Below are 11,648 nucleotides of genomic sequence, written 5' to 3'. Positions count from 1 at the left end.
TAAGCCTAAGCAATTGCAAAGCTATGATTTCTCAAACCGAAATGTTGAACTACTAACAAAAAACTTGCTATCTAAGAAATGCATACTAACAAACAATGAAAATCCAATTGAATTTGACGAATTTTTTGAAATTTTTAGCTCAGCTATTGACTCATGTTGTAAACTCGACAAACCCAAACTCACCAAACGAAATCCTATAAGTAATCCCTGGATATCCGACAGCATAATTGAAGCAATTGAAAAGAAAGGTCAGCTGTATGATAACTGGGTGAACTCAAAAAAGCTCCCTGACTTCAAGCCAGTTGGAGATCTGAAACTCCACAAAATTTTTCGTGATTACAGACGCTGTCTTAAAAAGATAATAAAAAACCAAAAAGATACCTATAACTGTAACAAAATTCTTGAAAATTCTGATAGTTCTAAAAAGATGTGGGAAGTAATAAATGAGATAAGAGGGAAAAGGAAAAAAACCATCAAACCCCAATTTATGGTAGATGGAGTCCGTGTTGTTGAAAGACGGGTGATAGCCAACAAATTTAATGAGTACTTTGCCTCTATTGCCTCAAAAATGAATGAAAATACTCAAAATGGCCTTCTTTTAGAACCTCTTCCCTCTTTCCTCGAATTCATGCCACTAAAAACTCTCGATTCAATTTACTTCCATGACTGTAGTGAAGATGAAATTTCTGAGATTATAGCCAACTTGAAGAGTGGGAAAGCTAGCGACTTTCCCATAAGAGTAATCAAAAAACTATCGGGTATTCTTAGCCCAACTCTTGTTGTTCAATTTAATCGCCTAATATCTCAAGGGATATTTCCGTCAGTTCTGAAGCTTGGCAAAATAACCCCAATATACAAAAAAGATAACGAAGAACTGATTGAGAACTACAGGCCTGTTTCCACACTTCCAATTTTTGGTAAAATTTTTGAAAAGATAATATACAAACGTCTTTACAGCTTCTTGGTTAGTCAAGGAATCCTTCACGACAGTCAATTCGGATTCCGAAAGAGTCACTCAACATCACATGCACTTAACTACTCAGTTTTTCACATCCAAAAGGCCCTAAAGCAAGGTCTTCATGTTCTAGGAATTTTTATTGATCTAAGCAAGGCCTTTGACACAATAGACCACACAATTTTGCTTGAGAAACTTGAAATATATGGGATTAGAGGAGTGCCACTTAAGTTACTGGAAAGTTACTTGTCGGACAGAGAGCAGTGTGTGTCCGTCCTGGGCGAAGTATCAGACAGACTTCCTGTTCTCTATGGCGTTCCACAGGGGAGCTGCCTTGGGCCTCTCCTGTTTTTAATATACATAAATGACTTAACAAACTCTCAACTCGATAACACTAGCTATGTCCTATTTGCTGATGATACAAACATATTTGTAGTTGCCAAAACTAGAGCAGAGGCCTACAATAATGCAAATAGGGTCCTACGATCAGTCCACGAGTACACATTGGCTAATAAATTACATGTTAACGCCAAGAAAAGTTGCTACATAGAATTCAATACAGCTAAAAGAAAACTTGATGATCAATCTTTATTAATTGAAAATAGACTTTACCTCAACGGCCTACCTCTCTCAAAGGTGCAGGAAACGAAATTCCTGGGAGTAATTGTCGACGAAGGCCTAACTTTCAATCCCTATAGAGACAAACTAGTTAGAAAACTCTCGTCCTGTTCTGGGAGGCTATACATGATTAAGGATAAAATTCCATCATCTATCCATAAGGACCTGTACCACACACTTTTTGAAAGTCACCTATCTTATGGCATTACCGTTTGGGGAGGTGCAAGTAATAATAAACTTCAACCACTATTTGTAGCCCAGAAAAAGTGTGTTCGTATCATGTTTGGTGACAAAAAAGCATACCTTGATAAATTTATGACATGTGCTAGGACTAGACCTATCAGTGAACAGAAACTTACTAGCAAATTCTTTGAGAGAGAGCACACCAAGCCAATTTTTGCCCGTCAATCACTCATGACATTGCATAATTTATACGCGTATCACTGCTGCAATGAACTTTTTAAAGTCTTTAAATATCGAACACCAATTGCACTATTTGAACTTTTCTGTTTGTCTAAAAGACCCGGCAAAGAAACTCTTCTTATAACAACCATGCCCTCGAACAGTTTCGTTTACAAATCTAGTTGCCTTTGGAATTCATTCCGTCAGATGTTGGCACTGAACGACCTTGAAATCACTCATGGTGTATTCAAATCAAAGGTAAAAAAGTCATTCTCTCGTCTCAGGGTAAAGGTGACAAGAATACCTGGGCCCCTTTGGCAAACTTTCTGAACTCAGGCAGCTTGAACGACTAAATTTGAAAAAATAAAACTTCTTGTCTGAATGAACTATTAGAACCTCAAGAAGCTGATCCGCATGTCTCCGCTACTAAAATGTTTAATGAGCCCAATCACTCATCACTTAACAGTTTAATCTTCAAAGTGAGTTGTACAATCTAGGTTGCTTTAAGTAGCTGTTGATAGTGTAAAACAGGAGTGACTTGATCGTTTTCATAACTTCGATTTACAATTTGTACCATAATAAAACTAGCACTGCCATGGGGTTCAAAAAGGGTCATTGTAAGCCTCCAGCGTAATGGTCCTAAGTCTCTGCCCCATGCAGTGCCTGTCAGCATCAGCTAGCAGAATAGCCCTAACATAACGATCAAGCCACAAATTAGGTTCTATAATGATTTAATATTGTTGAATAAAGAGATTTGAATATAATATTTGTTTTATTCTGAATATTTGTTTTATTCTTTAAGGTTATTAATGGCTTGACTGATTATGGTTCAGACTTGTTCAGACCAAGCAGATCAGGTCTTAATCTGGTTTCATCCAATAGATGTAGTAAGAGTGTGACAAAGGTCAAGAATCTTCAGTGTTCTTTTCTTCCAGAGCGGGTTGTTCCTTATTGGAACAAACTCCCTTCGGAGGTGAAGAACTGCTTGACAGTTTTGAGTTTTAAAATTGGATTGGAAAGTTTCAAAAAGAATATGATTTCTAAATGTATAGTAAATGACTTTCATTTTTGGAATGTTTCGAAAGAAGTTTTAACAAGAATTGAAGGTACCAGTTATATCAGTAATAAGGAAAAACACAACGATTATCTGTGGTTCCATCCTTATGTAGCAAAGAAACGTTTTATAAATCTTTACTCCACTGGGAAGTATGAATAAATTAAATTTTGTAATGTTGTTTTTAGTCATGATTAATATTTGATAAAGTATTACCTTTAAATTTGATGGAGAAATAGTTATTTTTCCATGTAGTGTGATGATACTTTGTAGACATTAGTGATGATGTTATGTCATAATTTTTACTTTACTTTACTTTACTTTACAATTTAATCCTGCCAAGTGCAAAGTAGTGCACATTAATTTTAACAACAATCCTAATTTAAATTATAAGGTAAATGGTATAGAACTTGAAGTATCTGCACAGGAAAAAGATTTGGGGGTTATTACCCATAGCTCCCTGCTTTGGAACGAACAGATCAAAGCATGTATCGCTAAGGCAAATCGTATGATGAAGGAATTTAGTTATTAGAGAAAAGGTTGTTATGATTGCTATATATAAAGCTTTAATAAGACCTCATCTTGAGTATTGTGTCCAATTGTGGAATCCACCTGCGGCTCATGGAAGTTGGGGGACTGTTTTGGAGCTGGAGAGCGTCCAGAGGCGGTTTACCCGTCTGATTGATGAGGTGGGTACTCTTCCTTACAGCCGTAGACTGGAAATCCTCAATTTGACAACGCTGGCAGAGCGGCGAATACGTGGGGACCTTATTGAAGCTTTTAAGGTTATTAATAGTATGACTGATTATGGTTCAGACTTGTTCAGACCAAGCAGATCAGGTCTTAATCTGGTTTCATCCAATAGATGTAGTAAAAGTGTGACAAAGGTCAAGAATATCCAGAAGTCTTTTCTCCCGGAGCGAGTTATTCCATATTGGAACAAACTCCCTCCGGACGTCAAGAACTCTGTGACAGTTTTAGGTTTTAAAATTAAATTAGAAGGATATAAGATAGATATGATTTCTAAAAGTATTACAAATGATTGCTTTTTTTGGAATGTTTCTAATGAAGTTTTAGTAAGAATTGAGGGAGCCAGTTATGTCAGTAATAAAGAGAAACATAACAATTATCTTTGGTTCCATCCTTATGTGGCAAAGAAGCGTTTTATAAATCTTTATTCCACTGGGAAGTTTTTAAAATAGGATAATGTTTTTGATGAAATTGTTTTTAAATATTGTATTTGATAATTAATTAATGTTGGTGGGGAAATATTTATTATATATTTTTTCACACGGTGCGATGATAGTTTGTAGACATGTGTGATGATGTGATGTCATAAATTTTACTTGACATTACTTTACTTTTAAATATATAACCTCCGTTTGTATTATATTGCATTGATCATTTCACTTTTGCTCCCTAAAAAAGAAGCGAACAGTAGTCAAGTAGGTTAGGTAACAAAGTTAGCACAAATACAGGTCCCAAACTCGTTATCTTTTGACAAATTTTTCGATCCACTTAATAATATCACAATTGTTTATCAAAGTATCAATGAAAATAATTGTTATACAAAATTTCCACTTTTTGATAATTTTCAGTGCTCATGGATGAGGGAGAAAAATGAAATAAATGGGCATGTAGGGAATGGCACGCCAGGTGATATATCTCCACGGGATGGGTTATAAATCTGTTTGCACTCTTTTCACTTTTGCAAGTATTTAAAGGGGGGTGCAATTTTCCTGAATTTTAGGCCCTTTCACTGAAAAAACGCCTTATTTATGTATTTTCCTGTCCAATTTAGCGTTCGATGGACGCGAAAAAATATTTGGGGTACCCTTTTTTGCTTCAGGGGGCGCAAAAAGCTGTAGGGGGGGGGGGGGCGAGAAAAAAAAGTACCCAACCTTTTTTTTTTTTTAGGGACACAAAAAATTTTAGGGGGGGGGGGGGCACTTTTCGTCACTGAGCGGGGGGCGCCAACAGGCTAAGTTACGCCACTGGCAAACCCCAGGTTTGCATTTTAAAATGCCACTTTTGTTACCATTTTTAATTCAAACCTATTATTTAAAAATTGAATACTTACTTAGGGAATGATGGAACAGCTCAAGATTACGCTTGCTGGAGCCCCGTGTGCGCCTTTTGTATCTGAGCTGAGTGGTGTAGGTAAGGATTCCGGATTTTTCAGTTTTGCGATTTGTAGGAAGGAGCCGGAGCCCATTACACAAGACGCCACATGCTATATCATTATCTTACAAATCACCTGTATATTAAATAAGGAGTTTGAAGAACACAATTTGTTAATACCACATTAACAAATTTATTATGATAATTTGTATACTAACCATACTGAGTACTGACTCCATAGTAACTTAAACATCAGTGCAGGTCTACGTGCTACCCAAAAAATTGTTACCCAACGCAAGTTGTTCAGAGAGGAGCCCATTATTGGTGGACAGTATTCATGGGGCATTGTATATGGGTAAGCTTAGTAGCACGGGAAACATAATAATAGTATTTGGAGTAATTTCAGTTGCAGACAAGAAGTTATTTGGATGAAGAAAATTATTGAACTTTATGGTTTTTTGGTTTGTCTTATTAGGGACACTGACAGCCTATGTCCATGGCAGGTATGAAGCCTGTCATCACTGCCTGAAATCTCTTGAGACTCCTGTAGGAATGGTACAAAGACTCTCTAAGGATAAAGAATTGACATTACCAATAGCTGATCACATGCCTTCTGTTGATGTTTCCTCGTTTGCTTTTTGTCCAGGTTTGTATGCTTTTGTTTATGATTATTGATAAAAATTATGAAATTGTGATGTCCAAAGGCCATGGCTTTCTAGATTTTTGCTATGTATGTCAATCATTTTTGTTGTCGTGTTTTCTCTTAACACAGAGATGTTCATTCAGGTTGCAAGGTTATGTTCTGTTCTGATGCATGCTTGAAGACAGCTCTGGCTCAATACCACACTCCAGTTTGCACTAATGGTTTGTAATTTTACCCCAAGATGATAAAAAGCTAGAATTTTGATGATTTTCAACTGCTTACTGCTAACAGCTGACTTTCAATCAGGTGAGCCAGATCATCCTCTGGTTAAGTTAGATGAATTGTGGAGAAACATGCACTATCCCCCAGAAACAACAAGTTTAGTTATGATCATCAAGATTATTGGACTCTCAATTACGTCAGGTTAGATAATTGTAAGTTCTAGATGGATGATTTTAGGAATTCCTATTCCTAGTTAAACATTGTTTATCACTGATATCATCTCGATGATAAATTGACTCTGTGTTATTTTAAAATTTTGCTTGTCTACTTAATATTTAAGAGTCTCAATTCACCAAGGTCAAAGTCGATTAAGACTGTTTTTTATTTTAGTAGCAACCAACAATGAATCGTAAGACACCCTAGGAGTTAGGACACACACTCTCTTGTTACCCATTATCCTAACCTTTTATCCGTTTTCAGGAAAAATACCAGAAATCTTTGGAGAATTTTATCAAGCAGTCGAGAACAGGGGAAATACTCACAAAGTTCTTAAACCAGAATTTATATCACAGTTGGACCTACTTCGAGATGGGCTACTTCAAATTTTTGGGAGCAATTCTCTTGTTCAGCAGCTTCTTCTCAGAGAAAATTTCATATCCTTGATAGCTCTGATAGGTAACCATTGATACTATATTCTGTAGCCCAACATAAATACCTAACTTTTGGTCACAAGGGACATCACGCATCTTCTTCTGCTGTTGTTATGTAGTTGCAAATACCTTGATTTTTAAAACTTGTTCAAGTTGAAAACTAATTCAGGCGTTTTCAGGAATGAATGGTCAAGGAATAGGAACGTCATCATTCGCAGACTATTGTAAGCGATTAGAACATTTGCCCTTAACAAAAGACGACAAGGATAACCTTGATAGACGGTAGGTTATTTCTTTCTCGTAGATTACGAATAACGATGCTATTGATATTTTATGTTAGATGCAAGCCATAGTAGATTCATTTTTTCTAAATTGTCTATAACATATTTTAAAACTTCCTTATCGGAAAGCGTTTTGTTAAAGTGAAGCTATTGACAATTACCACAGGATAGAAGTGTTGTACGATAAGATAGATGAGGAAGTGGGTAGATTCACTGACGTGGAGGGAACTGGACTTTATGCTCTGCAGAGTAAACTTAACCACAGCTGCGATCCTAACGTTCAGGTTATTATTTAGATCAGAGAGTTAGTTAATACTGCTAGCGTTTAGTTAGGATTACGTCATATTGGCTTGAGGTAAGTTGCTGTTGATTGTAAACAACTTGCTGAGAGCTTTAAACAAATTAATAATCACTGTAATGTAAGTTGTAACTTTTAAAATTCGATTTTATTCTGATAGTTTATTTCTGTCCTTTTTAGGAAAAAAAGGCCGTAAATATCATTAAAGATATCATGCTTATTAATACATTACTTGTAGATTAATGGTAATCATTAAAGATGTCATGCTTATTAATACATTACTTGTAGATTAATGGTAATCATCAAAGATATGATGCTTATTAATGCGAACTTGTAGATTAATGGTAATCCCATCTTCAGATCGTATTCAGCTCTAGTAACCACGAGTTGAGTGTAGAAGCTTTGAGGGATATTCCGGAGGGAGAAGAACTGTGTATTTCCTATCTGAGCTGCTGTCAACTTGAGAGTTCCAGACATTCCAGAAGAAAGTTCCTACTCGAGGTATGCCATCTAGAAGATTTTAGTTGCACTTAAACGTTAGCAGTATTAATTATACAATTATATACATGATGCACGCGAGACCGCTAGATCTTATCTCAAAATACCTTAACTTTGTCAGTTTTTCTTTATGATCATAATCCAATAATTTTGACAGAACTCAATCGAATTGTATGTTCGATTTTCACAGAATTGTATCTTGGATTCTGCCCTAAAATGTACCTATCTGTAGTTTTATACTCCTTCCAGAATTATCTGTTTGAGTGCGAGTGTGGGAAGTGCAGAGCTCAAATTAACGACCCAGATGTTACATCAGATGAAGAAGAATACGACAGCGATGAAGGAATGGAATGTTAAATTGAGATCATATTTCTTCAAACTGTCTGAGCTACAAGATGATCTTGAAATCATCATCCCTAATTTTTAGCTATTTTATTATTATTTCTGTTTTGAATGGTATGAAATCGGTTTTTAAGAAGTACATGGCTTAATTTATTTAATCTTTACTAGTACTGCATCTTTTACTTTCAATTTTATTTCTTATATTTACCTTATTCTTTTACTTAAAATTAAAACCATAGAGGACCGATAAAGTTTACCCCATATTGTTTGAAAAACAAGAAAACAGGTCCCAGGTTTACCAACATCCCAAAATTCTCATCTCCACCACTCACCATGAATCCACCGTGATTGTTCTAATATATAAGTAGGAGAAGACTGTAACTAATGTCCCTACTTTCTAGCGAGAATGGACGATGGCTCAGATGTTGTACCCTTGATAACCGCTCAATACGACCCCGGCTCAGGGTCCAGTCCCAAGATATCAGCTTTCTACGATGATATTGAGAACAGTATTCAAGTGCCGGATAGGGAACCCAGTATGATTAGTATGGATACAAACTCCGTGGCACTGGAGAGAAACTCACTTCCTCAACCCACTAATAGTGAGTCTTCTTTATATTTAAACTTTGTTAATTTTAACTCTGTTTTAATATCTTTTACTGTCGTTTGACTCTATTACTAAGTTGGCTCTATTGAAAATCTGTATTTATCATGGGGTTTCAAAGAAACGTTTTCCATTACAATAGAGCCATGTTGATAACCCAAGCCCTGTTAATACCCCCATGTTGATACCCCAGCCCCTGGCCCATGTTGATACCCCCTGTTGATACCCCCCTCTGTAGGACTATACTACCCACCAGAAGTAGAGAACGCCGGGTCAGAGAACTTATCAGAGAACTTGTCCGGGAGCTACATCTCTTGTCAGATATGCCAGACCACCATCTCCATCAAGTCTCTGAAAGCGAGGGTTGTCAAGTGTCCACGCTGTCAGGAGGGAAATGTAAGTCTTGGTTTTAAAACTAACGAGTCTGAAATATAATAATTTTAGGGTAAATACCATCACTATTAATTAAGCCTTTCATCCAACTTGAAGAGTGAAATCCAAACACTATCAAATCAATGCCATCCAGTTGCTCGGGGATTGTGTTCACAGTTAATTTAACCCCTCATTCTCCTCATCAGCCAATCAAAGAGCCGCCCCCTGGTAAGAAGTACATCAGATGTGCTTGTAACTGTCTGCTAGTGTGTAACAACACTGCACGAGCGGTTATCTGTCCAAGAGAGGGCTGGTACGTGATATCTCGTTCTTTGGAATTGTTTAACATCTGTCTTATCTCGTTGGGAACGGGATAATATCATGTTCATGTTGAGTATTTTAAACCTACAAAAAATGTACTCGTCTTAAAAACTCTTTCTAAAAGGAATCCCAGGAATGGCTCATTTCTACAAATTTAAATCATTCTAATTCCATCTCCTCGCTCAGTAATCATAGAACACAACTTGTTACACCTCTACCTACTCCTCAACTTGTCAAGGAGAACAAGGAACCTTCCATCAACTGTCCCAAATGTAGCTACAACATTAGGGTACGACAATATCTAATCTTTGCAGATTTTTTTTCGGAATTTATTTTAAAATCAGGTTGATGGACTATTTTTAGTGTAAGACGAGAGTTGATAACTTTTGCCGACTTTCACGAGTTTCAAATTTCTGTTATCTGTAGATTATATCATTCGTCAGTTAACGTCTTAAATATAAGTACCGGCCTACAGATGTTGAACATCAAGTGAAGGAATCATATTTCAGGTATTGCTTACAAGCAGACAATACTTTCGATGTTCCAGGTGCAATACAAGGTAAGCAAGACAGAAGACTTATCAAGAGTTATTTAATAGCATATCTTGGGTGAAGTTACTCCTCGACCGATAACTTTATCGTAAAGTGAAATACAATATCAAATTCACTTTTTAAGAATGTAACACTTTTTAAGAATGACACATGGATATTGGATATGTGCACGATACTATAAAAATATGAACTTTATCCGTGCAAGGGATAGTAAACATTTGATTTTAAAATTCGTGGAAACAAAGAATCTTCCTGCATAACGTGTTGCAATTGCTTATATCTCAGGATCACGTCCTTCACCAAGACGGAACGCTCACTGCTTCTCCTAAGATACCTCGGATTCTTTATAATCATTGCACTTCTTCTTACTACTGGAATTCTTATCTTGGAACTGGTTCCTGGAAAGATTTGGGAGCCTCTTATGTTTTGTGGTAAGTCACAGGAGCATTGGAATCTTGCTCAGTCTTTAAAATATATATTTATTGAAGCTCCATATTGGATTAAAAACATCTGCCTAATGTTTGTGATAACTATGTGTTACTGTAGCTAGAGGAATACTTTAGTAATTTATCTAGATGTTAATCAAGCATCAGCAAAATGGAAAAAATTATTTAAAAAGGGTTTCATATTCTTGTCGCTGACAGACGACAGTCTCTTGCAAGCTTTTATCATATGGTTCAATTTCAGGTTTAGCCTTTGGAGTTGGATTCCCCTGCTTGATATATCGTTTGATCCCGCTATACAAGTCAAAGCCTTACCGTTGATAGATTGTGTTTATAACTTACAGAGATAAAATTGTTTAACGTTTTTAATTTATTTGTGTAAATAATCATGTAAAGATGGAATGTATTTAATGTTTATGAATCATAACACTCAAGTTAAATTATTGTTATCCGTTTATCATCTTGTCACGTGACTAACTCCGTTTTTTGTTTTTAAATACATTTTCTACGTATGTTTTTTAATGCCATATAAGAATTTAGATAAATATGTTCCAAACGTGCAGTGCCCATTGACAATTTATTAACCGATTTGATTTATTGCTTAATGCATTTTTTCCTTTTCACCCTTTTGAAAAAAGGCAATAGTGAAAGGTTACGAATGGACGATTTTGCAGAAAAACATGGATTTTGGAGAACGAGATAGGTGGGTTTAAATATGTCGTGTGTCCTTCCTTCCTTCCGTTCGTTACCATGCAACGAAAAAGTTGGGCGCGAGCGAGGATTGCTTGCGGAGATGTGATGTTTAGATAGCCTGTGATCTATGAATGCGCGGCGCGACTGTGTTTTAATGTATATGATGCATGTAATGTATAATCTTACTATTAGGTAATACGCCCAATTTGTACGTGGCACGCGTACAAAAAAAAAAGAAAAAAAAGGAGTGTATTGATGTGTACACGAGTATAGTTTACCTTTGCTGATAATTTCTTGAACTACAGATACAAGTTAAGTTCTACGGCAATTGATTTGAATTTCAAGTGTTTCCCGTATTTGATGCATAATTTATTAATATTATTATCATGAAGATTGAAGTGAGCTGATTGGAGCTTATACTTAAATTTATAGTAAATGTGAAATGGAAATCTAGCGTCCGCCAAAACGAAACAACGGGCGCAATTCTTGTTTTATATGTTAATAACATATGTTTGTTTGTTTGTTTGTTTATAGAACCCGTCCCCAATCTCGTATCGGAAAATGACTAAACTCAGGTCTG

General features: G+C 36.1%; 2 protein-coding genes across 3 annotated transcripts; both read left to right on the top strand.

The window, feature by feature from the left end:
* Positions 1 to 5,116: 5,116 nt before the first annotated feature.
* LOC134820722 (histone-lysine N-trimethyltransferase SMYD5-like) lies at positions 5,117 to 8,289 on the top strand. Its single transcript, XM_063831297.1, has 10 exons — positions 5,117 to 5,189; positions 5,412 to 5,505; positions 5,654 to 5,796; positions 5,937 to 6,014; positions 6,100 to 6,216; positions 6,496 to 6,690; positions 6,845 to 6,947; positions 7,113 to 7,230; positions 7,605 to 7,745; positions 7,992 to 8,289. The coding sequence occupies exons 1-10, from the start codon at positions 5,117 to 5,119 to the stop codon at positions 8,097 to 8,099; spliced, it is 1,170 nt and encodes a 389-aa protein (XP_063687367.1). The 3' UTR covers positions 8,100 to 8,289.
* A 200-nt stretch (positions 8,290 to 8,489) lies between these two features.
* On the top strand, positions 8,490 to 10,984 carry LOC134821088 (type I phosphatidylinositol 4,5-bisphosphate 4-phosphatase-B-like). 2 transcript variants are annotated; one of them, XM_063831757.1, is made up of 7 exons: positions 8,490 to 8,686; positions 8,945 to 9,084; positions 9,267 to 9,373; positions 9,568 to 9,670; positions 9,891 to 9,940; positions 10,218 to 10,363; positions 10,620 to 10,984. In XM_063831757.1, exons 1-7 carry the CDS (start codon positions 8,491 to 8,493, stop codon positions 10,694 to 10,696), a joined length of 819 nt encoding a protein of 272 aa, XP_063687827.1. In that variant the 5' UTR covers position 8,490; the 3' UTR covers positions 10,697 to 10,984. The 2 variants fall into 2 exon arrangements, with proteins under 2 accessions (XP_063687827.1, XP_063687826.1); XM_063831756.1 differs by having other exon boundaries at positions 8,927 to 9,084.
* The last annotated feature ends 664 nt before the right edge of the window (positions 10,985 to 11,648 follow it).

This window comes from Bolinopsis microptera, chromosome 9 (assembly GCF_026151205.1).
Source record: "Bolinopsis microptera isolate Bmic1 chromosome 9, MBARI_Bmic_1.0, whole genome shotgun sequence".
Classification (NCBI taxonomy): domain Eukaryota; kingdom Metazoa; phylum Ctenophora; class Tentaculata; order Lobata; family Bolinopsidae; genus Bolinopsis; species Bolinopsis microptera.
Note: the sequence above shows the minus strand (reverse complement) of the source record. Positions and strands in the feature narration are given on the sequence as shown.

Excerpts from the sequence above, each read along its gene's own strand:
- LOC134820722 (XM_063831297.1), top strand. The coding sequence starts at position 5,117 with ATGATGGAACAGCTCAAGATTACGCTTGCTGGAGCCCCGTGTGCGCCT. Across the intron at positions 5,797-5,936 it reads CTCGTTTGCTTTTTGTCCAG|GTTGCAAGGTTATGTTCTGT; the intron begins GTTTGTATGCTT and ends ATGTTCATTCAG. Across the intron at positions 6,691-6,844 it reads ATCCTTGATAGCTCTGATAG|GAATGAATGGTCAAGGAATA; the intron begins GTAACCATTGAT and ends AGGCGTTTTCAG.
- LOC134821088 (XM_063831756.1), top strand. The coding sequence starts at position 8,491 with ATGGACGATGGCTCAGATGTTGTACCCTTGATAACCGCTCAATACGAC. Across the intron at positions 9,671-9,890 it reads AATGTAGCTACAACATTAGG|GTATTGCTTACAAGCAGACA; the intron begins GTACGACAATAT and ends ATCATATTTCAG. Across the intron at positions 10,364-10,619 it reads GGAGCCTCTTATGTTTTGTG|GTTTAGCCTTTGGAGTTGGA; the intron begins GTAAGTCACAGG and ends GTTCAATTTCAG.